Here is a 27348-nt window from a genome sequence, read left to right on the forward strand (position 1 = left end):
AAGATGAATTAAAAAATGAGATATTTAAATTAGACATGTGATCCTGTCTGTGTAGTTTCCTAACTCATAAAGATGGAAAAATATCTTCATATATCTAAACATTAACTTATCTAGCAAATAGGGCTTATGAAAATGTGTTAAACATTACTGTTTTTTTTACAAGAAAATACTTCAAGTAGCTGTATTAGGGTCAAAAAGTTATATATATATATATATATATATCTTTTTGAATGAAAAAAGAATGTGTGTGTGTGTGTGTGTGTGTGTATGTGTTTTCTCAGGTTTTCGCGGGTGTTTGTATGTAGGTCTTTGGTTATTCGGGTCTTCTCCCACGTAAAATTGGAAGTGTCTTGGCGACGTTTCGACTTCGTTGAAACGTCGCCAAGACACTTCCAATTTTACGTGGGAGAAGACCCGAATAACCAAAGACCTACATATATATATATATATATATATATATATATATATATATATATTCCCTAAATTAAATTTCTGCTGTTTATATGGATTTATTTATATTGCAGACATGACATTTACATATGAAGGTAACAAGACCTTTATTGACAATCTGGTGAACTTTGAAAAAATGGTAGGTAATGCGTATTCCCAAAGCAAATGTGTTGATGAGTGACATCCTTATTGTGCCAAAATCAATGGAAAAATAATAGCTTTGATTTTGGAATGTGGGTTTCTATTGCTGTGCAAAAAGGCCCTTAGCGGGCAGGCATTGGAGCAAGAAGCTATCAGATGTTAAATTAATTCAAAGTTGCAAAAGATCCCATTGCCAAGAAAACTTTATCGTTATCAATCAACCAGTAATTTTAGTTCAATGGATCCAGAATAATGTCTTTTTGACACTTCATTTCCTCTTGCAGGTTAGCTTTATTCATTGAATGAATGAAGCTGAGGCTATTTCCCTTCCATGATTATGCATCACTCTTAATTTTCCTCTGTCACCAATTTGTGTCCAAGATTTAACCAGAGTACTGTAGGTTTCATCTTTTTCAAAAGCAGCAAATATTCAAGGCTGTACCACTTCATAATGCTGATGACTAATTTTTTTTCCTATTACTATTTTTTTTAAAATTCAAGATATAAAACACATTTTCAATCTCACTAAATGTTGATGAAGAATTTTTGAAACCAGCCTATATGGCAAATTCTGTAGGTAGAGAGTATTGCATAATATAATTTTCATCTTCATCATTATAGTCTGGAAAGATTCAGGTACAGGTTTACCACATTGCTGTTGTTGATTATGGTTAGATTTTATGCAATGTCTTGTAGTATTTCTTATGTCAAAATCTGATGCTCTCTATTGTAATGTGTCTTGTATCAAAGCCCTGTGCATTGTGTTACATCTGTGGTGGGCTTGTATATTGGGAGACACTGCCCCACTTAAATCATAAGGTTGTTTTCCATTGATCAAATGATTAAATACTTTGACCTTTCTTTGACTTAAGACCATACCTGTCAAGAGCAGACACTGCAGGAGGAATGATGCTATTTCAAGGCTGAGGAGAGAAGTTCTCTGTGTTGTGATTCTTGACAGATATGTGAAAGCACACCAACAAATCTTTTTGACCCAGTGGGAAAATAAATGCAGTTCAAATTTGTGCCACTTCCATGGACTGGGTAATCCAGATATCCCTAGGCAGCAGCACAGATGAAAGGAGGGATGACATGTCTAGAAATGGCTGGAACAGTGAGGGACATCTTGAGGTGACAGAAAAGGGGCACAAATGTTCCCCAGATTGCTCCCCAACTGACACAGTATGTCTCAGTTCAGGGCTTCCCCCAAAAATGTGCCATACTCCTTTGCAGAAAACAGCCACAAGCCATCCCAGGGCACTTTTACTGCAGAAATTCCTCCAACTGGCAATTCAGAATGGTGCCATCAAACTGCTGGTTCTCCTATTTACTGGGGCCCTTCACCCTTGAGGCGTGAAATGAGGATTAGTGAAGGTGCGCATATTAGTGTTCAGGCTTTATGGATCTGAACAAAAGGAAATTCACACACTGATCCTTATAGGGAGAAAAGAAGGGGCAAGCATGCTTTCATTTTTGGAACATAGAGATTATGCAAAAAGTGTGACTTAAACAGCAGTTTTTGTATGATATGTATGAATATTTATAACAATATTGAAGCCTGGTCCGGAAACAGATTAGCAGGTAATGTGGCTGGCCTGCTGCCATGATTCTAGGCTGCAGATTTTGACTGGAACTGTGGGTGGAGGGCTAGATGATTGGAGGGGAAAGTAAACCCAGAATCACCATGGCTTTATCTATCTGTTCTGTTTTGGAGGAATCCAGATCTTCAGTTTTCCCTCATATGACTTCCAAAACACACTGCATAAATAAAAGTAAATGAATGTTCAGTGGATATACAATGTTGTACTTGGCTGCTCTTTCAGAAATGCCTCCATTATTATTATCTTGTCCCTTATATGCATGACATATCATAAGACCCACTATCATTTCAGGATAAATCAATATCAAGAACTACCCCTGCATCATCAAATTACTGCTTCAGAAACAGCCTTATAATTAAAATAGAGTTGAGAGGCACCGTTATATTTGTTATGGTGTGCAACGGTTATGTGAATTCGGCTTTCTTAAAGTTAACATTTGCTTGAGTTGCTTTACTGATAGGAAGGAATTATCAAAATTCTTCCTTGATATTAAGGAGGAAGACTGAGGAGGAAGGCAAGTGAAATGACAATAAATTTAAATTCCATTGATTTAAATGGATTTACCACAAGGACGGCTAAATCTGGATTTAACACAATTTGCTTCCTAGTAGATGCTATTAGAAGGTTGTTCTTATGTTTACTTGAATTCAGCACAGTTTTCAGAACTGCCTTGGGTTAACATGGGAATAAGAAACCTGTTCAGTATTGAGATAAAGAAAGCATTTTACTGAAGGTATTCATGGAAGATAGGATCCCATTTTGCATGGCCTGTGGGGTGCTCCTAAATTAGTCCCTTCCTGTGCTTTGAAAGGAATTGTCTCATTACAAGTAGTAGGGCAACCTGATCAGCTCACGGAATATAAGGGAACACCATATTGTCCTTCGTCTTAGCTATCAAATGTTTAGAATAGAGCAAAACCCTTTATTTTTATACCTATGAATTCCAAGAAACATTGATCTATCTATCACTATAAGATAATGCTGGGTAAAATGGATTTGCATCCAAAGGATTTTAAAAATATTCCTAGAAATAGATTTTTACCAGCATTCTGCATGCTAATTTGAATTTAGAATGAAGAGAATGAGGGAGAAGTGGATATTACATACAATATAAATGCACTCAAGAATGATGGACTCATTAAGAGAATTGCACATAAAGAACTAAACCAATTAGAGAAAGCTTAGGTTAAAGATATATTTCATTTTCATTTCATTTTTATTAAATTTGTATACCGCCCTATGAATAATGTCTTCCTTATCAAACAAAGTTCCCAAACATTTGGAGCTGGTGATGGGTATATGGACTTTTGAAAAGATGTAGTATGTGCTTTTAAAAATTGTTACCTTGGGAAATTGGACTAATTTCAAAATTGTTATATCAGAAGACAAGATATGAAATGGTTTTGTGCATGCTTATTGTCCCTCAAATTTCTTATCACTTATCCCTAGTTTAATCTTCGGGATTTTTCCTCTGGGTAGGTATCAAGTGGAGCGAAGACTGTGATAGATAATAGTGGAAATGTCCACAGACACATTGGTGCCAATGAGCTCCAGTTTAGGAATCCAGGATGTAATAGAATTGGCGCTTAAATTTTCTTTCTTTGGTGATTTTCCCCTCTCTATTTTCAGCGCATGATTTCAAATACTATTAAGACAGTGAGATTTTGTCGGAGCCTGCCTTTCAGTAAGTATTGCAATACTGTCATAATGACAATTTTTCATCAGTTTCATCAGTGGTATAGTGTCATAGATTGGAAACAATGAGTAAAAACTAGAAGTAGAATCAAATGCTACTGAAATCAGCTTTTCTAGGTTTTTAGAAGAGAAAGGTTTGAAATTATGGGGGTCATTTTTGTCAGATCATAAATATTATCTCTGCTAATAAAATAATATTGCATAATTCTCCAGTATCAGTCAAAATAATATTAAATGTTTAAATTTTAATGTAATTTTAAGGTAAAGTAACTCACTGCCTTGAGTCTCAGTGGAAATATAAGTCTGATAAATAGTAACTTACAGGTAGTCCTCAATTTACAACAATTGAGCCCAAAATTTCTGTTCTTAAGTGAGACATTTGTTACATGAGTTTTGTCCTAATTTACAAGCTTCCTTGCCACAGTTGTTAAGTGAATCACAGCAGTTGATTAGTTAGTAACCCAGTTATTAAGTGAATCTGGCTTCCCCATTGACTTTGCTTGTCAGAAGATCACAAAAAGTGATCACACGACCTCGTGACACAGCAGTGGTCATAAATGTGGACCAGTTGCCAAGCATCAGAATTTTGATCACATGATTCATGCTGCAAAGCTCTTAAGTGTGAAAAGTGGTCATAAGTCACATTTTTCAGTGCTGTTGTAACTTTGAACGGTCACTAGATGAACGGTTGGAAGTCGAGGACTACCTGTAATAAATTGCTTGCGTTTGACTTTGACTAAGCATCCCAATAGCTCTTCATTCCTGTTTCATCAGGTCCTGATGCATCTCAAGCAAATAAGAACCATCAGGATCTCCGGGGTTATGTCCGTCAATTAAATGTGATTGATAACCAGAGGACTTTATCACAGATGTCACACCGTCTTGAGCCACGGCGTACTTAAGCATCGGGGATTATACCCTCCCTCTTTTTCCAATACAAGGTCGTTCCTAAGAACAATCCCTCTTTTTGCTACTGCACTGCCACCGCAGAGAGAAGCAACAATGAATTCTACCGTAAGATCTTTGGTCACTAATGCACAATGTTCCTACCACCCAGGAAACCGCAGAGATGTTTGGCTGATGAAGAGGACATGATCCGTAGCTGAGTGGTTGCCAAGATTGTACACTCTACATTCATGTAAAAAGTTTTGTACATAATAGAAGTCTTTATTTAAAAATGGAGAGAATTCCAAAACCTTGGTGAGATGAGTATTTAAGAAAAAAAAGTATGGATGGATTCCTTGGCTAATAGAAGAAATTAAATGTCTGATCCACTACAAAATTAAACGCCCTATGGATTTGCATGTTCAGCTTACATGGTTTCAGTAGCAAAAATCATTAGTAGCAGGGAAAAAAATACAGTAACATCCTATGCCATGTTTTTCATATTTAGAGAATAGTTAAAAGCCTTTTTTCCCTGCAAGAGAAATATATTTTTTAAACGTCAACTCTAACCACATTTGCCTTACAGCAGTTGAGCATTATGGCCTCCTCAGAAGCCCCAAGACTGGCCGAGTCCTTAATACGTTGGTATCTATCATGTAGATTTCACTATGGGGTTTTTTTGTGTTCTTTTTAATTGCCAATCAGGATTTTACCCATTGTCAGAACAAGTAATGTGGTTTTGAAAAACAGAATTGAAAGCAGGTGGGAAGATACAAATTTGAAAAGAGCACAATCTGCACAATATTTTCCTGGATATAGGAAATCTTTAAACTCAGCTGCCCTGTTGGCTGATTTAAGTGGTATTTCTAGACTAAACTTTACAAAATATCTTCTAATTTTCAGGAATCATTTCTCACTTTTCAACAGGCAGTATCTGCAAGTGTTAATTTATTTCTTTATGTGTTAGGCATTGTCCCATGAAAAAATATTTTATCTATTTTATTTAGCATGTAATTGAAGTACAGGTTTCTGTTTATATTTGGTCTGTATTTCATGCTAAAAGGAGATGGTTTATGATTTATGTAAATAAAATGCACTAATTAAATATAATTGCCAAATAAAATACGTTCCTTGTTTATTTAAAAAGAGGACACTTGCCACTTTTATCTTAATCCTTTTTAATTTGTTGTCATAGGTACTATCTTTTGCCATTGGACTTTGCTATTAGTGGTAAATACTTTCAGTGACAGGCTTCAGCTAGAAAATAACTGGATTTGATTTAGTTTATATATCATAGGCTGCCCAATTTACTTAAAATACAAATCTAAAGGGAGATTCAACGTTCTCACTTGAGGCACAAATGACCAGGCTTAAATTATTCTATTTCAGACACATTATGCAAGGTGGACAACAAGCTCTCGGGAGAAGGCTCTGATTCTGAGAAAGGTGGAAGGAAAGAGAAGAAGACTGGTAGCAAGGTGGAAGGTGTCAGTTACTGTGGCAGTGAATGCACCTTTGGAAAGAACAGGTTAGAGACAGATCATAATGGAGAAAATCTATATGGTTGCTAGGAATTGACACTGATCTGATGGCACATAATCAATCAAAAAATTAAGTAGAAAACTAGAAAGGGATGTTATTTTTAAAAAAAATTGAACAAAATCAGGTGATATAGGCAAGAATAGTAGGGCTGTTCCTGAAAGACTGAACAAAGTTTAATTTCCAATAAACCGGTGCATGGTATTTTTTAGACCAGATTTCTTTTATTAATTGTGTTCTTAAAGGGAAGGAGCAGACAACTTTCTTTCTTTCTTTTCATGCCCAATTAAGATCACATTTGCAGACAACACCCTCCAGTTGGAATAAAATGTCAAGTTTGTTGGGGTTTCATCGTGCAAGCAGCATTTTTAGGAAATAGTTGAGAAGACAGCTGGTGCATAATTTCCACCTATGGCTGAATAGAACCAGGTCATCTGTGGCTGCCCTTCGCAAGAATAAATGCGCCGTTTGCATTTTACTCTGAGAAAAAGAACTTGGGTTAAGAAAAAATGTCACTTCACATTTCCCGGCAATCTCCGAGAATGCCTGTGTTCCCTCCTTAATGGTATTAATTGCCTTTGCATGAATAATCTAGGCGCACAGCTGGTGTACAGGAATTTATACATTATCAAACTAATACTGCTTTTGAAGCAGAGTATTTTCCTCCATGCTACTTAAGCTACCCCCCATTGTCTCAAGGGAGGTAGATGTTGATGATAAAATAAACAGCTCAAATTAACACTTATGACAATTGATATCCTCATTAGGTTTCATGTCAACATTCACTATTGAAGATGGGGGCAATTTTCATCTCTTAAAGCAGATTTTAAGTGTGCTTCTTGGCTTAAAAAAAAAGAGTGATATCAAGATCTTATTCCACATTAAAGAAATTCTGGTTAACAATAGATGGTGGAGCAAATGACACAATATGCAAACAAGTGGAAATAAGGCAGTAAGGAATAATCAATCTGTAAGAGAAATTTAAGGTGTCAGGCCTGGAAACCATCTTTTGCATTGGGCCTTCAGGCCTGCCACATTTAATACTGTGGGAAACGGAGGGGGGATGCAATTAAAGATAGGATTTGGGGGTCAGTCCAGACAAAGTTGTCCTTTTTAAACACTATCTTCCCATGACTATTTTCTGTATTTTCTAAATACACTTCTGCCCAAAACAAATCAGTTGAAACAAAAAAGGTAGAATAACAGCAGTGAGTTCCAGTCCATGATGACGGTAGAGAAAGATTAAATCGATGATTACTCAGTAATTGGATGCTAAAGAGCTTGACTTCTCTGTTCCTTTTACTTTATATCCATATGAAGCTCTGGGGAGAGATTATAAGTGAAGAATCATTCATTTATATATTATATCCAGTTAAATATTCCCACCCTCCGCAGAACAGGTGATATAATAAAGGTATTGACTTAGTGCCTAGAGCAGTTACAGTCTCACATCCTGGACATAAACTGTTTCAATTCCTATTCTCAAAAAGACGCTATAGAGCACTGCACACCAGAACAACTAGACACAAGAACAGTTTTTCCCCGAATGCCATCACTCTGCTAAACAAATAATTCCCTCAACACTGTCAAACTAGTCTCTGTCTCATCATTCCTATCACCCATCTCCTCCCACTTATGACTGTATGACTGTAACCTTGTTGCTGGTATCCTTAAGATTTATATTGACTGTTTCCCTATGACAGGGGTGGGCAACTATGGCCCTTTTATGACTTGTGGACTTCAACTCCCAGAATTCCTGAGCCAGCCATGTTAGCTCAGGAATTCTGGGAATTGAAGTCCACAAGTCATAAAAGGGCCATAGTTGCCCACCTATGACTATCATAGTTGCCCACCTATGACTATCATTAAGTGTTGTACCTTATGACTCTTGACGAATGTATCTTTTCTTTTATGTACTCCGAGCGCGTATGCACCAAGACAAAGTCCTTGTGTGTCCTATCACACTTGGCCAATAAAGAATTCTATTCTATTCTTGATAGGGAGGAATTGGTTTAGACTGAATCCTAGCTAGATAGAATGGGTGTGGTACAGACATCATCCAACTTCAGAGATACACTATTTATGGTTCTGTTGGGGTTGGGCTTCCCTTAAAAAAGATGTAGCTTGGAGATGTGAAGATTCTCCTGTAGACACAACTACATCTGGCACACCAGCTACAATGCTTCCAGGGCCAGGGAGCATTGAGCATAGTTACTCAGGTTCTTGTAATCTCAAAGTAGAGCTACCGCAATTCACTGTATGAAGCTGCTCTGAAGTTAAAACTGATGAGGCAAGAAGCAAATGAGAACTCCACTTTTTCCCTCACAACTTTCCCTTGAGCTTGCAAGCGCAATTCAAGGTCCTGACTATCAACATACAGCCTACATAGCCCAAGGCCTTGTTATCTCCAAGACTCTCTACTCAAAAGTGAATCTACCTATCTGGTAAGATTTGGAAGAGAAGTGTTACCATTTACATGGCAATCAACATGCCAGGTGGGGCCAGGAAAGGGTTTGCACTAAGAAATCAAAGCCTACAAGGCTTTAGCCCTGGGGGAGAGGGGGAAAGAACAAAACTATCTATTGTCAGTTCTTTGTCTGGCGATCTTATCTATAAATGCAGATTTTTTCTGATGGATTTAGCAGATTTGACTTTTGGACTTTGTTTCAGTTGAGTCAGTACACATTTCATCCTCAATAGGAACCTAATATAAATTTTGCTCTATTTGTCAGTCTGGACAGCTCATCAAGGAACAGAGTTTGAATGTTCATTACGTTGAAGGCAGTGACTGACATTGGCATGTGAAGTGTCACCTTCCAAAAGTGGGCAGGACTGGAAGGTGAAGTTTGTTTCATTTTACCAAAATGCTTGCAGCAGGCTCTGTGCTACACTTTTTGCTCCTTGCAATAGGAAATGGTGTTGAATGTCACTATGGCATTTAGGAGAGCCAGGAGTTACCCTACCTTATTATTGTACCGTATTTCTGAAAGACCTCAAAATCAATCAAGGTAGGTTCAAACTATTAAAAAATGCTTGGATAGTATTACAGGACAACAATATTTAACTAGAATAAAGAATTACTAAAGGGCAGGAATACAGAGAAATGTTGTCTATGGAGATACTGTCTCCATAATATTTCTCTATCCCAAAGGTGCTTTTTCAAGAGGCAACTGGACTTTCTGGTTTTCCTTTGAAGACATTTCGCTTCTCAGCTTCTTGGATGAAAAGCAAAATGTTTTCAAAGAAAAACCAGACAGTCCAGTTGCCAAGTATTACTTTCTTCCTGAACTAGCCAGTCAGACATTCTTACTATAAGTACTGATCCCAGAATTCAGCCTTGGCATGATAGCCCAAGCATATCCAATAACCAAAACTCATCCATCAGTACAGAATTACAGTGGAGTTTAAAGGTTTGTGAATCCCTTTGAAATTTTCAATTAAAAAAAAATTCAGTTCCAACCCAACTGCAGTGTCAAAGAAAATACACGTTTGGAGATTCCACCACTTCTTCAGATAAAAGTTTGGAATGCAACCCTCTCCATCACAACCCAAACAAGCTTTTCCGGATGATAATGAGAAGCACAGCTCCTTTGCCAAAAGGAAATTCTAAAAAGTTGCTTTAATGTGTTGAGTCATAGAGCCAGTTTCTACCAGGTGCTTTCCCATATAGATCAGCAGAATAGAGGAACCTATTTAAATGTTTCATGAAATCTGCATACTGATTATTCCGTAAAGAGAGTTGGATCCGTGGGGTTTCTGGAGATCAGTAAGAGTTTAGAAACACCATAAAGCATTTTTAAAACCATGCCACAAAATAGTAGCACAATAGTAATTGATGAAGAGAGAAAACTGCCAATTGATATACAAGAAGAACTCATTTTCTTCCTTATCAATCTACACATCATTTCAAAAAATACTAATTGCTGTAAAATGTGTCTTGGTCGTATCTGTTGTCTTGCTGTTTTCTCAAAGAAAGTTCCAACATCAAGAGGAATGGCCCAACTTTGATTGTTCTAAGAAGGTTGTAAGATTTTTAGTTGAGACCTGGAGATGATTTTTTTAAGGAATCCTGAAAAGAAAAGAAAAAAAAACATGTCAGTATAACAGGATTTGCTCTGCGACTAGCTTCTTGCAATAAAAATAGATAAAAAGACAAAGCAAAATAATTCCCTTGACTGGAAGGGGAAAGGCCAGAGCAATTCTGTACAAGTCAAATAACTTTTAATATAATTTTTAATGCCATTTAAAAATCTAGCCAAACAAGTTAAGCGAAATCAAAGCATTTAACCTGCAGGGGTACCTAGAGCAGATAATGAGTTTTGCTATGAAGAAAAAAAAGAAAAGAAGAAAAAAAAAGAGAAAAGAAATGTTTTAACAAAAAGTAACTGGAGAAAATTATAAGCCTAAATTGTTAGCGTAGCTTCTTAGTAAGGTCAACTGCATAATATACGGTACCTTAACCTCTTCCAGCAATTTTTAAACACCATGCAGCTTAAATAGCCTTCTTCTGAATTCAGACTTATTTCTTCTGGGAGACTGGAATGCAAATCAAGAGGTAATAGTGGAAGGAAATTAAAAGATGTGCTTTTCTCATTTCATTTTTTTCCCCTACTGATAATAAGAAAAGCAGCATAGAGTGTGGTATAGTAAAGTGAACCTCTGGCTCTCTGAATAGCTTTTCTTCTACTGTTAATCTGAAATGCATTACACCCTGCCTTTTCAAATAACCACCATGCTCTGTACTGTGATCAGCATTAAGGTTCAGCAGGCACCAGCAGCAGAGGTCACCAAAGGTCATCATATTAGCTATCAAAAGAATAATAGCCAGATTTAAAAAGTGTTATTTAAAAAATAATATATCAGAAACTTTCAGATTCAACTTTCAGGGTAAACATTCCAGGTATAGATTTCAAAGTCTGGAGCTCAAATGAACTGAAAAGCTGTAGAGAACTCCTTCTATGGAAATCCTGCTTTAGTGTTTTAACAATTCGAAAGCACGTAAAAAATGCAAGTAGAAAAATAGGCACCATCTTTGGTGGGAAGGTAAGAGCGTTCTGTGCGCCTTTGGCATTTAGTCATGCCGGCCACATGATCACGGAGACGTCTTCGGACAGCGCTGGCTCTTCGGCTTTGAAATGGAGATGAGCACCGCCCCCTAAAGTCGGGAACGACTAGCACATATGTGCGAGGGGAACCTTTACCTTTACCTATGTAGCTACATTTCTATGTAAGAATAACCTTCCCATGCATTCACAACTAGATAGGATCCTCACAGCATGGGCATCCTTCTAACCCTGATCTTCTGAGCATTTTAGCACTCTCCTTTTTCCTGGAGGGAGGGGATTTATTCATTCTTCTCTCTCTGTCTCTTTCTCCCAGATAATGAGATGCCTCTGAAGCCAGTTCTGCATCCAGAGCAGACGACACAAGGGCATACATCTAGGGATTCACTCAGGAATGGGAGTAAGGGGGAGGGCTCCTAGATTCACATCTGGCTTACTGGATTCCAAAGTACACAAATAACATATGTTCCCATATAAAGAACTCTTTCCTAATTGAACACATCATTGCTGAATCTCCAGTTGAGAGCCACTTTGGTGCAATGGTTAAAAACATCAGGCTAGAACCAGGGGTGAAATGCTCCCGGTTTGGACCGAATCACCCGATCCGGTAGCGATGGCAGCAGGTGATTCAGAGAACCGGTATCAAAAATCCCTGCCCCCCCCATACCCAGCTGAGCCGTGCGATCATCAGAGTCTAAAAAAAAAATTTTAAAGAATTTTTTCTACAACCTCTTCGGCCGAAAAAAGGCTTTTAAAAGTAAAAAAAAAAAGCCTCTGATGATCGCGCAGCTCAGTTGGGATTGTCAGAGGCTTTTAAAAGCATTTTTTTTACAACCTCTTCGGCCGAAAAAATGCTTTTAAAAGTAAAAAAAAAAAATCCATGTAGAATAAATTGAAAATTATGCAGTGTTAAAAGCCACTTTACCCCACTGAAAAACTGCTCTGAAATTTAAACAGGGATTATTGCATCACAAAATTTAATATAAAAATTATAATGAGTGCTTTACATATAAGATTTGGAATACTGAATGTTTGCAAACACTGACTGTGGGAGTAAGTGTCGGTCATCTGAATAAAGGGATCTCAAACTTTCATGCTGTAGCAGAAATAGTAAACAATAAAATAGTTAAACTTCAATATGACCTGAAGGCAGTAGAAACTATATACAGCATCTTAAAATATTTATGCTCAAGTCTGCAGATAAGAGTGGATATTGGTGATTATTGATCTTATCTATTCTTGTCTTCACACTGAAAGTTAAATCTATTGTACTCTGAAATAGAGTAGCAAATAAGCTTTCTTTCCAACAAGAATGTGCATCATTAGGGCTTAAGGCAGGGGTGGGATTCAGCTGGTTCGGACTGGTTTGGGCGAACCAATAGTTACGGCCAGTGGCTGGGCTTGCCCACCCGCCCCAGCGCTATCCTGTCTTATACAATTGCCATGTTTTTGACGCAGCGTGCAAGCAAAGCTATCCCATCCTATACAAGCGACGTGTTTTTGACGCAGCGTGCGTGTGCACAAGGCACACACACACACACATTTTCAATTCTGGGCAAACTGGTTGTTAAATTATGTGAAGCCCACCTCTGGCTCAAGTATAGTCAGGCTAGAAACCCCTAATTATGATGAAAAAATTTAAAGCCAGTTGTGGGTCGTGCTTGAGGATGATTATGTATGCTTATTTTCTTGGACATCTCACTAGATTATCCTGATTTAATTTAATTATCCTCATCTAATTGTATCTCTGGCAGATGAGATGGCAAATGAGAAGCACTGCTAGGACAAGAAGTAATCTTTCTCTACTAACTGGCCTCCCTGTAGAACAGATAAAGCTTCTATAGAAAACTCTAAATTTTGTCACCAGGAAAATACACATAAGGGCAATCCTGAAGCTTTTGGAACCTCAGGTGGTGCCCACACACCTTGTTTGTAGCCCCCTGGATTTTCCTAGAAGTTATTGTTGAATGGGGTGTGCGCAAAGATTTAATACAGAGATTCCATTTAAAGATAGCTCCACTGCATCTGGACTGGAATCAGGTTTCCTCAATCAAATTGGCACGTCCATTTAAAAATTGCTATATCATTGCTTGCCTCCAAATCCATTGAGATTATTTGGGTGACTTGTGTATGTATATGCAGCAATATTTCCTCCAAATTGATTCCAAAGTCTAGCTGATTTGATTTCAGACATCCAAACCAAACAAACTGCAAATCTCAACTGAAACTATTGTAATTAAAACTGGATTTTGCCTTCATGCATCCACATTGCTGCGCTAATTTTTCATCTAGCAAATGGGAGAAATTATTAAGCACATAGCCATAGGAAAGAGAGACAAGAGTGGGATCAAGCATCATAATTTCTGATGATGCCCTTGATGTTGGGAGTTGGCAATCCTTTTGTTACTGAGGGTTTACAAACCTCAGGATATGTAAAGAAACATTACTCCTAATGATTGTATTATAATTTAGAGCACAACAAACTGAAAGTGCCCTGTGAACTAATTATTCTTGATATATGTCTGGATGCCTGTCCAGATATGTTTGAGAGTCTGTCCAGCTTTGTTAATTTTTCTAAAACCATCCAGTTTGTAATACAACATGAGGCTTACATGCAAACAATGAACATATCCCGATATGGTTTCAATTCCTGTGATTCATATCCTGTGATATACACACTTTCATCTTTCAGTGGGTCACAAGCACAAAGGGTGGGGATTGTGTTGCGATGTCCCCATTTGCGTTGCCATTTCTTCATCATCACAGTTGGCAGCAAATGACAATGATGTTACATGTTGATATTCATAGGATACTACTGGGTGGATCTGATTAAGGGATCCTGTCCCGTTTCAAGGTCTTGGAAAGACAATTTTATTTTAAAAGAACACTGAAACAGAGACAGTTAGTCAGAATGTTCTATTTAGATATCTCTCCAAGTAATTTGAATAATTCAGAGACATGGGTGAGATAATAAAATTAGTCATCGATAATCACATAGCATCTCCCATCTGCAGGCATATGCATACTATGTGACATGCACAGGTGAGTCAAAGGGATACTAAAATTAGCACCATTCAAAAATATCCAGCAGTGGGGTGGGGATGTGGGAGATACATCTATAATGGAAAGTCTCTGAATGCTATACTAACCTATCTTGCCATGTTCTGTCAACAGAAGGATTTGGTTTTTTAACATTCTCAAAATCCAGGCATGAGTCCCCAGCGGTATTCCTCAAGCCACAGAAGGATCCCACACCTGATTGCATTCCAGATGTTTGATTTTCATCTCCAAAAATTCCCCAGCTAAGATGAGCACTACTGAGAAGTGCAAAAACTGGGGTCCACATAACTGAAGGGCACTGACATTAGACAGATCTGCTTTAAAGAGCACAGCCAACTCCATCAAGGACAAACGAGAAGTTACAAACAACAAGATATTTATGACAGGTGTTCCTGTTTCTTGAGATTGATTGGAATGAGATTTTGCTGGAAGAGATTTCTGTGAGATAACTACCATTGCCTTCCAAATTGTAATCCCCCATATTTGGAGAAATTGGAATAGTTTTAAAGAGGCCACTCTGGAATGTTTCTGCAATTCTCCAGTCTAGTCTGCAACCCTGAGATTTCTGGTAATCTCCTTTCCAACTGCTAAATAGATTTGACTTGCTTGACTTATCTAGATCAGGGGTGTCAAACTCGATTTCATTGAGGGCCACATCAGGGTTGTGTTTGATCTTGGGGGCCGGGGGGCTGTGGCTAGGGTGGGCGTGGCCAGCTTGACGTCACTTGTGTTGGGGGCACCTGTAGTGTCCCAAGCGCTCTGTCAGCGAAAATGGGCTCCCAAGCTCCATTTTCGGCTGCGATAGCCTCCTGCAACCCTCTGCCAGCGAAAACAGAGCTTAGGAGGCCACCTGAGCCCTCCTGAGCTCTGTTTTTGCTGCAAAAGGCATCACGGGCCAATGCTTCACTGTTTCCAGGACAGCCCTGTGGGCCAGATCTAAGCACCCCGTGGGCCGGATCCGCCCCCCGGGCCTTGAGTTTGACACCCCTGATCTAGATTATTTAAGTTTAGCTAAAAGAACTTTCCTCAACACTAAAAATATATTAAAAGGGACACCATGCATCTGTTTGTAGATGCCAAACATTTTGAAGGAGTCTCACAAAGAGAGATTGAGGTAGCAATTCTGAGTGTTCAACTCTTTATATGCTCCAGCCACAAAGAACCTTGAAGATCAAACCATCAGTAATTGCCTTGGAACCAATAAAAATAATAAAGTCTGGTCATAAAACCCAGTCCCAATTAATAATAATGTTTTCATCATAAACTGATCCAGTTTGTAGAGAAGTATGAGACTGACCCACATACAAAGCATTGCAGGAATCCAAATGTGTGAATGTGTACCTCTGAAACAAGACATGCCTGTTCAGGTAGGTAAACTTGCAACTGGCAGACAGGATGCATCAATTAGCACACAGAGTCTCATCTTTAGGATAAACATCTAGTAAAACAATGAGTTTACTTTGGTAAGGATTACATTTGGGGAAAAAAAATCAGAGATCCCAAGAGACTTCTGGGATGTTCTGCCAGGTTGTGATGCAGGTTTTGTGAGTTACACCCCAACCTACATAATGATTATATGGTATGGGAGAAAAAGACAGAAGCAGCAGCAGCTGTCTTTTAGCCTCTCAGAGCAGGAGGCGTCCAGATGAGGAGATGGCCTGGAGAGGAAACTCTCTGGGTTTCCCAGGCTGGACCAAGATGGCATTCCTGATTGTGCCTTTTGAGGACATATTTTCTTCCAACTAAAAATGGCCAATGTTAATGTTCCTTAAAAATTTAGATAAATAATTACTTATGGTATTCATTTGTTAGATGTACATCCTGTCTTTTCTCCAGCACAAGATGGTGCACATGGCATCAACATCGATTCTATGAGCTGTGGTGGCGCAGTGGTTAGAATGCAGTATTGCAGGCTACTTCTGCTGACTGCCAGGTGCCTGCAGTTCGATTCTCACCAGCTCAAGGTTGACTCAGCTTTTCATCTTTCCAAGCTGGGTAAAAGTAGAACCCAGATTGTTGGGGGCAATATGCTGACTCTGTAAACCACTTAGAGAAGGTTGTAAAGCACTGTGAAGTGGTATATAAGTCTAAGTGCTATTGCTATTTCCCACCTGAAAGGAAGGCTGGAGTGAGTGGAAGTGACTGACCCAAGCCATTCAGTGACTTCCTGCGACTGAACATGACTTCCTAGAGTCAGTTAACAGGAATAAAAAGACAAGGCAATTCAAGCCATCCCTCTTCCTTAACTTCCCTTGATATTTAACTGTAGATAGATTGAATCCAGAAATATCCATTTTTAAAATGCCTACACTTAGGTGAGTCTGCAGCAATATTGTTTGAAAACACTGAGATTTCCTAATGGAAAATAAAGCATCATGCAAGGAAAAAATAAAACACTATGAGACTATACATCAGCTTTTTTTTGTCAAAATGCTTAATTTATTAACAAACTAACAAAAATATTGTGCTGTTCTATAGGTTTTTTTAAAATTATATTTTCCTTGTTTTTATATAGTTTTAATTGTTTTGACTGGTTCTGAGTCACACATTTGAGATATGCAGTTATATAATTGGAATTTTAAAAAAGTCTTTTAAAAATCAAATTCCTATAAACACAACTAAAATGACCTTTTTAGGCAGGGGGAATTGCTCTTGTTGAAAAAATTACTGATAAAATTTGAATATTAAGTTTAGAATGGGATGCATCACAATTTTATCAGGAAGGTAGATTACACACACACACACACACACAAATCTATATACACATACACACTAACATATACATACATATACACAGAATTTTAGTATTAAGTATTTTAAGAATTTAAATTAGACATAATTAAAGATTAAATATACAGTGTATAAAAACAACAGTGCAATCTTGCGATTATGTGTGAATTTGGATTTATGTTGTTATTGGATGTAAAAGTATCTTAAAAAATTAAAAACACAACAAAACACCTGATAGTTCTATAAATGAATATGCACAGAATTTTAGCTGTGGTGTTGTGTGTTTACAATAAATCCTGCTGCCTTTTGACACTTAACTTTTGTAAATGTGTCTTGAATGGAAGCATTATAAAGCATTCTTAAACCGATTTTGAACTCAAACCCCCTTTCTCATTAACCAAAGTAATATTGAATCTCTTTTAATACATTTAAATTATAGGAATAATGATCATAATGGTCTGTGATTAATGTGTGTGTATATATATATAGTGTACATGCGCATACACACATACACATTTGTATATATATGTATGTGTGTGTGTGTGTGTGTGTGTGTGTGTGTTTCCCCAAAAATAAGACGCTGACTTATATTTTTCTGAACCCCGAAATAAGCGCTTGGCCTTATTTTTGGGGAGGTCTTATTATTTTGGGGCGTGTGGAGAAGATGGGGCTCCTCTTGCTGTCTTACCTGATTTTCAGCTCTGCGTTTAAATATTTTCAGGGAGGTCTTATTTTCGGGGGACGCTTATTTTAGCGCATGCACTCAAAAGCCCAGGGGATGTCTTATTTTCGGGGAAACAGGATAATTTCTTTTGAGACCGTGCGTCAGAATTTCATTTTTTAATGTGTGCCAGTGTGTTCACAGAAAAAAAGTGACAATAAAGGTTATCTTATAACGCACAGAAAATATAAAATCCAAAGACTTGTCAGAGTCAACCAAGTTTGCCATTTATTTTTGGAACTCAGCCTGACTCTTTAGTATGGTGTAAAACCCCGTCAAAAGCGATGGTGATACATCCAAAGCCCCTACAAACACTCTTTGATTCGATCTCGATCGCCCGATCTTAGCTGGAGGGAGAGAAAGCAAAAGGGTCGGCCCGGCTCACCCACCGCAAAGACCCCAGTCAGAGCTATCGGGAGAGAGTTTCCGAAGAGGCCGCGCTCCTCAAGCGAGACACCCGAGAGGCTCACTCGGCCAGGCAAAGAGCCCGGGCGCCCTCGGGGATCTCCCACAATCGCCTGACAGCCGGCCAAGTGGGCGGGTCAGGACTTGTCCCTCCGTTCCCGGCTGGGCTGTGCGCGGGGTGGTGCTTTTCTTCCCAGCTCCGGAGGCACCGAGAGGTTTGCTGCCTTGGCTCCTTTTGACATTAACCGGAAACGAGGGAGGCTCCGGGCGGTCAAGAGACCTGCAAGCCAAGCCGGCGAGCAAAAGCCTCGCTTCTCCAAAGCGCATCGCTGGAGAGCGGATTTGAGGGCACCGGCGGAGGGGAGGGGGGCGCTTCTCGGTCGGCGGCCGCCGCCAATTGGGTGTCCCCATAGGAAGGTAAGGAAGCTGGCTGGCTGGCTGGGGAAAGCGGAGGGCGCGCTTTTTAGGGGTGGAGATTAGCCGGGGACTCTTGGTGGGGGGGGTGGGGGTAACGACGCGATGTGGAGACCCGAGAGACTCTGGTCTCCTGGCATGGCGGGCATGCGCGCCCTCCCTTATTTTGGTCGGATGGGGTGGGTGGTGCGAGCGTAGAGATGGCGTATTCGACCCTTCCTTTGACTCGGTCGGTCTTGGTAAACGGCCGGAGACAACTAGTAAAACCTTCATTTTTATTTTTATTACTCTTATTATTTTTATTTTGCGCGCGAGAAAGCATTTTGCGCAACCCGGGACCGGTTTGAGAGCTTCGGCGATGAGAGGGGGAAAAAAAAGAGAGCTTCTTATGTGGTGAAACCCCCTCGAAACGGGACGTTGCAATCCCGGCCCTTTTGCTCGTTGGGTGCAACTTTGATATAAAATTGGTATTTTTGTTGTTTGTTTGTTGTTCTTCGGCGTGGAAAGACTCGTTTTCTCTCTTTTGCTTTCGACGCAATCGCTTTTTTTTTTTTTTTGCACGGTGACCATCTTCCGTGCCTCCCTCGCTCTCTCTCCCCCCCAAACATTATAGCAGTCAGCCATAATGGGCCGGCGATATTTTTTTTTTTTTTTTTTTTTTTTGCAAAATTGGGCATGGAGTATACTTGAGTAACCTCACCCTTGTAGTGAACCTCGGGGTGATCAAGTGCATCTGTCATATCCTGTGGTTTAGGCATTTCCTATCCTCCCGACAGAGTTTCACTGAAAGTTCTTTAAAGTGCTACTGTTTATCACTCCCCCTCTTTTTCCCCCCTGAGAAATGCAGCCAAGTTTAAAATAATAATAATAATAATAACAATAAAAAAAAAACACCTAAGCTAACGAAACTTTTGGTTTCAATTCGAAGGAGAAAAAAAAATCCAATGTTTTTCTCTCCTCCCCCCCCCTCTCCTTTTCTTAATGTTGTAAAACGATGTCATGTGGTCTTTTACGCAACCTTTTGGAATGTCTTTAGAATAACTGGGGGGAGTAGCTGTAAATCTGACAGTCAGATGGTTGGTGTGCTTACTCAGGAGTAAGGCTGGTTGAGTTTAAGCTGTGGCACGAGGACTAGTGACACTGCCCTAGAAAGGGGTAAGGTTCAAATGCAAACATTCCAACCAAGAGAGCCATGCTTTGATGTGGAAAATTAAAAGAGCTGCTTGCTGCTGTCCTTAAGTGCAGGGAACCTGGGCTGTTAGTGCCAGCGTGACTTTAAATGCCTTGTGGTCTGGATCGCAGTTTATATCAGCCTTGTGCAATGATGGATGTCTCTGTATAGGATAGATGACATTTCCTGGCATGGTCATATTGGCTAGGAATTGATCTATTTATCTATTTTTAGAGCTCATGTATAAAGGTTGCAATAAGGCCTCAATCGAATGGTGTAATTTGTGACCTCCTATCGAAATGCATAATCAATGTAATTGTACTTTGCAGTGGTTTATCAAAAAGCAGGAACAATTTTAATTATGGGCGATATTTTTAGAGGACAATATAGTTTTCATGGGGATAAAGATAAATATAGGGCCTGGAGGTCTGTTCTTTATCAAGTTATCTTGAAATGCAAGTGCTTTTAACCTTTCTTCAGTGTCCATGTTGGGACTGGGTGTTCATGAGGTTCAGAAGTTAACAAGGTGAGCCTTTTTAGTGCTTGGGTTGGAGACAGAGTTGTAGACTAGACTGGGGAAAAAAAAAACCCCAACATCCTGGAAAAGACAGTAACAACTCATGATTTCCATATTGCTGTCAAGAAAACAACATGTCCACGTTCTGAAAGTCATCCCAAATCAAACTTGACTGGAACAAGACTTTACTTTTTAAACAATTCTTAGGGTGCAGCCTAGCATATGGGGGCTATAAATAGTGCAATTGGATTATTCTGCATGTGTTAATTTTCTGTTTTAGTGCTTTTCTACTTTTCCTTTCTTTGAAGGAGGGAAGCCAAAACACCATAACTGTTTTTTCTAATGCCTTTCCAAGTAGATTAGGGAGAGAAATAGTGAATTTCTTAACATCACACGGTGAACTTTCTACAATCTCTGTGGTCAAAGTCTAGTATTCTGATAACAATTACTAGGCATGGCCATATAGAGGTTATTCTAAGACTGTTGGAGATTCTCTGGTCTTCCACTAATTCCCCCAATACAAACTACCAGCAGTTTGTCTTGTACACAAATAACTTGAACCAAAGAAAAGAGACTTCTGCACATGGCAGCATTAACCACAACAGTGTTATAGCAACAGCTTTGGGGGATTAACTTCTTCTTTTTATTATGTAGCAATCCTGTAAAATGCAGTAACAAAAAGGAAAGACCTCTGATTTCCTCGTCCTTCCTGCACTTTCTCCTCCATACAACGCTGGTGCTGGCAGGCTCCCAAACAGACTTTTGCTCTTGTCAAGCGATTGCATAAAATCATATGGCAGATCTAGAAATGCTGGTATTAAGAAAGCTATCATACTATTACAGATTTCTCTTCAAGAGGTAGAGTGTCCAATTGCTCCATACAGGTAGTCCTCGACTTTCGACCACAATTGAGCCCAACATTTCTGTTGCTAAGTGAGACATTTGGTAAGTGAGTTTTGCTCCATTTTATGATCTTCCTTACCACAGTTAAGTGAATCGCTGTAGTTGATAAATTGGTAACCTGGTTATTAAAGTGAATCTGGCTTCCCCATTGACTTTGCTTGTCAGAAGGTCGCAAAAGGTGAGCACATAATCCCGGGACACTGGGACTCTCATAAGTATGAGTCAGTTGCCAAGCATCTGAATTTTGATCATGTGATCATGGGGATGCTGCAATGGTCATAATTGTGGAAAATGGTCCTATGTCACTTTTTTCAGTACCATTGTAATTAAATGAACTGTTGTAAATCGAGGACTATCTGTATTAACAGAGTGCCCTTAAAACTACTTTTGAGCATTGCTTTAGGGAGACTGTCCAGCAGGGCTGGACATGCTGCAATACTTTGGAAGAATAAACTGATGAGAGATCCAGAGATGATGAGACCATACCCAGCTACTGTACATGCAGAGCTTCTTCCTTCCTCTTCCTGAATATCCTTGTCTATAACCCTCTTCTTAACTAGAATTTCCCTTGCCTGGGCATAACCTGTTCCTATCAGTCTTTGGGGAGGAAGCTTCTGCAGTATTTTTGTTGTTGTTGCTGCATAGTCAGCTTCCAGGATGTATCAAAGGGATCTTTAACATAAAAGGAGTGAAAAATTGAATTTTCTTCAAAAGTTAGGTATCCTATCCGTGCTCTGGCCCTGCCTCTAAATAAAATGCAGAGCAGGGATTGCAACACATCCCTTGAAAACTTGGTTTGAAATAGAGGTTTCTCCTTTCTACAGCCAGATTCCTCTCCATGGAGGAGTTGCACACTCGGCATAACCACGAAAGCATGATAACAATTACATTCACCTTGTGTAGGGAAAAAAGAAAAAGTAACTACAGTGCTTGTTTGTGCCTTCTGGATGTTGCAGATCATCAAGAGACCACTAGGAGAAAGAAGTCCTGAATCCCTATGTAGTGCCAAAATATTTCTCTCTCTTCCTTCTCTGAAAGCTCTCAAGCCCAGGAGCTTTCGTAAATTAATTCAAAGGCTAGGTATGAAAGATGCTTGAATCTCAAAACAGAGAGTATTCCCTGTGAGTCAGAGGTGGATCAGGGTGCACTGCTTTATCGCAAAACCAGTTCCCATGGCTGAAATACTGTTCTGTCAAATTTAGTTCTTCGTAAAGCAAGACATCAAAGTAAGAATTCTCCAACCAGTTTCCAGTTGAAGAGATAAATTTTGTTGATTAGGACTTGGTATGATAAGGTATCTTAGGTGACTCATAGCTTTTAGATTCTGGAGGGTTGGAGCTGCTAATTCTTGTCCTGAGCACCTCTGAAGAAAAGTGGTGGAGCTTTCTGGCATAGACTTAAGGAAGGGAAAACTTTATTTGATTCTTTCTATTGTTCAGTAACTACAGTACTGAAGAGACTGGAGAAAAAGGGAAAAAGAGAGAAAATATGTCGCTACTACAATCCTAATGCCTACATCTATCCTATATTTTCAGTGTTACTGTCACTACTATGACAGTAATGACAATAACTATGTCATTACTACATTTGCAAATTATGTTTTCTTATGCTGAAACCATACAATAAAGGGCCAAGTTATAAAATGCTGTATATCCTTTTCTTATTTAATACTTGGGAAGCATTATCAATTTATTTGGTTTCAGGTTATTTGAAAGAGGACAATTCAGAAGCCAAATGCAATATGTATACATAGTTGTCACTCCAAAAATGGTTGGTCAAATTCCTTGAAAGCCATAGAACTATATTTTTTCCCAAATAAGGAAACTTGGCACATTCTGCTGTGTTTTAAGCTAGTACAAATGTAGTGCTTACTTTATTGGCAATACATTGGCCTGCTGCCTTTGCATAAAAGTGCTGAAAGCTATTTCATCTCTTCCTTTTTACTTTTATTTTAAATTCCAAGTTCAAAGAGATTAGTGAAGAACGATTTAGTTCTAGGATATGTTGCAAATTTAGTGGCTAAAAGTTGCAAGTAATATGTTTTAGGTGTGTAGCTTTGCTGCTCTGTATGGCTTGTGCAATTTTTGGAAACATGCTTTGCTCATTTTAGGCTAAACCCTTTTACGTATTTTAAGCAATAAAAACTCTTTTAAGAACAAGCTTTTCATAATAGGAGAAATTAAGGCTCAGTTTGTGTCATACCAAATCTGGAAATTTTAAATTTTGAATGATTAATATTACTGATATTATTTGACAAGTGGCAAATTCTGTACAGTCTAAGGCTTGAGCAAACAACAAAAATGTGAGAGCTTAGGACAACTTAAAATGTAGGAGGAACAGGCTGAACTTCTCAGTGATGGATATTAATTTATGATTGCTTGATTTCTAACCTCTCTTTTCTCAGAAGAAAAACAAGGATGATTTGTTGGAATCCTTCATTAAACAATCAGTGTTGGAATTATTAGTATTTAAAAGTGACATTGAGTTTTACACATACCTTGAAGCCATTTTTAAAAGCAGCAATCTAGTTGTTTTCAAACATGTTGGAATCAATATGTCCATTAAAAAAATGACAGCATGTGGTAGGTCTTTATTTATGTACATCCATTTGTATGCTGTCTGTTATGATTCCAGTTTCTTAAACTAAAAACAACCACACAATACTGATAAAACAAGAAACAGTTACTGTTCATAGGAGAATGATTTTTATCAGCCTCAGAATAAACCCTATGTTTTATGGAAGAACTGTTTTATTAAAACAAAAGGAAAGTATTAAAAGAGTGGCTTGGGAAGAAATGTTCCTTTGGGTAGGAATTAAGATCAATGAATGGGGAGGATTCTTGAATTCATGCCTCTGATCTTCAGGTTAGAAGCCCAGCTTTATTAACAAGCACTCAATATTTTTGGGTTCATGACCCTATGTTTTTAAGTAATTAATTAAAGTCCTCAAAATTAGCTAGCTAGCAGTCTTTTTAAAAAATATTTTTATTAAAGATTTTTTTTTTACAAAGTTAAAAGATAAACCCAACAGTGAGAAAAAAAGCTTTAAAAAGGTGGCGAAAATGATAAAGAGCATAGAGAAAAAAGAAAACAAGACATTCCTTTCGAAGTAACAGAGTTGGAAGGGACCTTGGAGGTCATCTAGTCCAACTCCCCTGCTCACCCAGGAGACCTATAGGAGGGATTCGAACCGCTGACCTTTCTGATTGACAAGCTCAGCGTCTTAGCCACTGAGCCAGTTAGGGAGCTGCCAATTCCCAATGTTTTTTTATACCTTATATATACTTGAAAACATTTCTCCCTTCAAAATTACAAAGCATGGTTCCTTTCTGTCCATATCCCATTCATATTAATTGATAAATGTAGATAACATATTTTATTTTTACCCATTTTCAGCAAAAAGTCCATAAAGGATTTCCAGTCTTTTATAAAAGGTATTGTTCTCTCCCTAATCAAACAAACCAATTTGGCCATTTGTAAATATCCTTTCTTATGAGCAAACTTTAAGCTATTTGTAGCACATGTACAGTCTTAAAGTGAAGAGAAAACCAGTCCCCTTAGTATTAGCTTTCCTAAATAGTTTATCTAACGACAATTCTTGCTTTCAAAAGGATTTAATCTAATCCAGGCCCATCCATACAAATCAATCAATAAAAATACTTTTTATTTTTTTGCTTCCTTTTTGTTTCATGAAAGGAAAAGTAGAGCAACGTTTTTATAAAGCTCTTAATTTATATACAATAGTGGACAAAATTGTGGAAACCTTTTGGGAAATGTGTATTTTTGAAGTTTGATGGCTAATAACACCACTTTTTTTGGAGTAGTACCATAAAATTATATATCAATGGAAAGATAATTTAATCAAGAATGTAATGCTTTTCAACCGTTGTTTGAGACATAAAAGTGTCTTTTTTCATGGAATTCTAGATTTTAGGCCAAATTCCTGCAGTCTGCGCTGAACAGTCCTTGCACCCAACTTCAGATTGCATTGCACCATTTCATCTTGTATACACCCAGATGATTTTCTTCTGTCACGTAGGCACAGTCTCTTAATTCTTCTATCACCACTTGCTGTTGGGCATCTTTTCCTGCCTTTACCAATGTGGTTTTGTAGTGACTGAGTCTCCTTATACCTCTTCAAAAACTTAGAAATGCCACCTTTGGTTAAGTTTCCACCAATTTTTCTTCTAATTTCTTTATAACTGTAGCCTTGTTTACTTAATAATACTATTTTACATCACTTTCTGGGCGACCAGTCAACTCTTTGCACCATTACTTTAATTTTATTACATTTTACAAGCTCACTAAATGAAAGAACACAAAAACCCCCAACCAACTTGATAGCGATCACATAACACACTGACAAATGTCCTTACATGACATCAATAACTGAATCCTACTGCGATCTGATTGGCTCATTGTCAAAACAAGATGACACCTGATTGGCTCTCTAAACACTCATGCTTATTGGCTACAATCAGATGAAGGAAAGCTACCTGATACCAACCTAAGCAAGTTGTGCTTCCTTTTTCTGGTTATTTGGCTATAACTTTTCATAGAATACAGAGATAATTGAACAAACTTTGTTGCATTACATTCTTGATTAAATTATCTTTCCATTGATATATAATTTAATGGTACTACTCCAAAAAAAGTGGTGTTATTAGCTATCAAACCTCAAAAATACACTCTTCCCAAAAGGTTTCCACAATTTTGGCCACTACTGTAGAACAAAGGACCAGCCAAAGGCAGTTAAAGCTATAACCATCCGCAAACCAGTTATTTCTTTTCCTGGAAATGCTAAGTTCTAAACTCTATGGAGCCAAGAGTTAAACTGTAGTTTTTTTTATAGAAGGAAGAAAAGGAACCCCATAGGCCTCTTTGGCACACCTGACAGTCATGTGCAAAAGTCTATTTCTTTTTCCTAAGTTGTCTTAACACTCACTTTGGAACAAGCAAAGTCTGTTGCTAATGATGAGCAAAAAGGCAAGCTGCCAAATAACAGGAACTCAGCGAGTATCTATTTAACTATATTGAACTGAACACACTGTTGCTAAAGAGGTAGATATCCAAAGCACAAACCACAATAGACAGAAATACAAAACACAACAAAGTGTCTTTTAGATTTTGTTCTTCTTGGTGTTGAAGATGACACTTTCGAAGCTATAAAAATAATTGCCAACCAGTGAAGAACTCCATTTCCTACCTCAACAAATCTATAGAATATAAGTCACTTCTTTGTTGTTGTTGGGTTTTTCTTTCTTTTGGTAAACTCTCAAGGCACATTAAATTATTTAGATCAAAACCTAAGTTCAGTCCATCCTACAGAGCCATTTCTAAAATAACTTTCACCTTATGAAAACAAAGTGCTTCCTTTTCATAAGGTGAGCATTACTTTAGAATTGTCCCTATTTGATGGATAATGACCAAATGATTCCTTCACATGCACATCATGTGTTACTAATATGCTTGCATGCAACAAAGCCAATCATTCTAACCTTCCCCATGGCTATCCTACAATGGTAGCAGGAGCTCCTGATGGTGTTTCTGTAAATGATATGACCAGGGGGTTGAGGAATTACTTCTCTTGTTCCCTTGAAGCAGCAGTTTATATCTAATGAAACTTAAACATACAGTTCTTAGGAAAGGATGAGAGAAATTCTTGGCTTGCAAGGTAAAGCAGAACTTTTAATTTGATCTTTCTTGAAAATACCTCTCCTTGGTTATATAGTTTAGAATCACAAACATTTGTATAACATTTACAGGGGATATGTAACATTCAATATATATGTAGATGTGCATATATATTATGTATTATCTATCTATCTATCTATCTATCTATCTATCTATCTATCTATCTATCTAGCCATCCATCTATCCATACCTACCTATCCTGTTTCCCCTAAAATAAGACATCCCCTGATAATAAGCCCAATCGGGCTTTTATTATTTATTATTTGTTATTTTATTTTATTAAATTTCTATACCGCCCTTCTCCCGAAGGACTCAGGGCGGTGAACAGCCAGAAGATAAAACACAGGAAATACAAAATC

General features: G+C 38.2%; 2 protein-coding genes across 5 annotated transcripts in view; both read left to right on the forward strand.

The window, feature by feature from the left end:
- Positions 1-5918, forward strand: part of RAPGEF4 (Rap guanine nucleotide exchange factor 4) — a 172735-nt gene extending 166817 nt beyond the window's left edge. For both annotated transcript variants that reach the window (XM_034427509.3, XM_034427517.3), the window contains 3 exons: positions 525-589; positions 3822-3876; positions 4662-5918. In XM_034427509.3, the coding sequence (XP_034283400.2) occupies positions 525-589; positions 3822-3876; positions 4662-4789 (248 nt within the window). In that variant the 3' untranslated portion in view covers positions 4790-5918. The remainder of the gene's footprint in view (positions 1-524; positions 590-3821; positions 3877-4661) is intronic.
- Positions 5919-18277: 12359 nt separating this feature from the next.
- Positions 18278-27348, forward strand: part of MAP3K20 (mitogen-activated protein kinase kinase kinase 20) — a 108302-nt gene continuing 99231 nt past the window's right edge. For 2 of the 3 annotated variants that reach the window (XM_034427530.2, XM_034427548.3), the window contains exon 1: positions 18278-18707. The gene's annotated coding sequence lies outside the window, so the exon portion shown is untranslated. Of the gene's footprint in view, positions 18708-19085; positions 19172-27348 lie in introns of those variants that run through there. The other variant, XM_034427539.3, reaches the window with a different exon arrangement.

This window comes from Pantherophis guttatus, chromosome 1, assembly GCF_059756535.1.
Source record: "Pantherophis guttatus breed Tessera chromosome 1, ASM5975653v1, whole genome shotgun sequence".
In the NCBI taxonomy this organism is placed as follows: Eukaryota; Metazoa; Chordata; class Lepidosauria; order Squamata; family Colubridae; genus Pantherophis; species Pantherophis guttatus.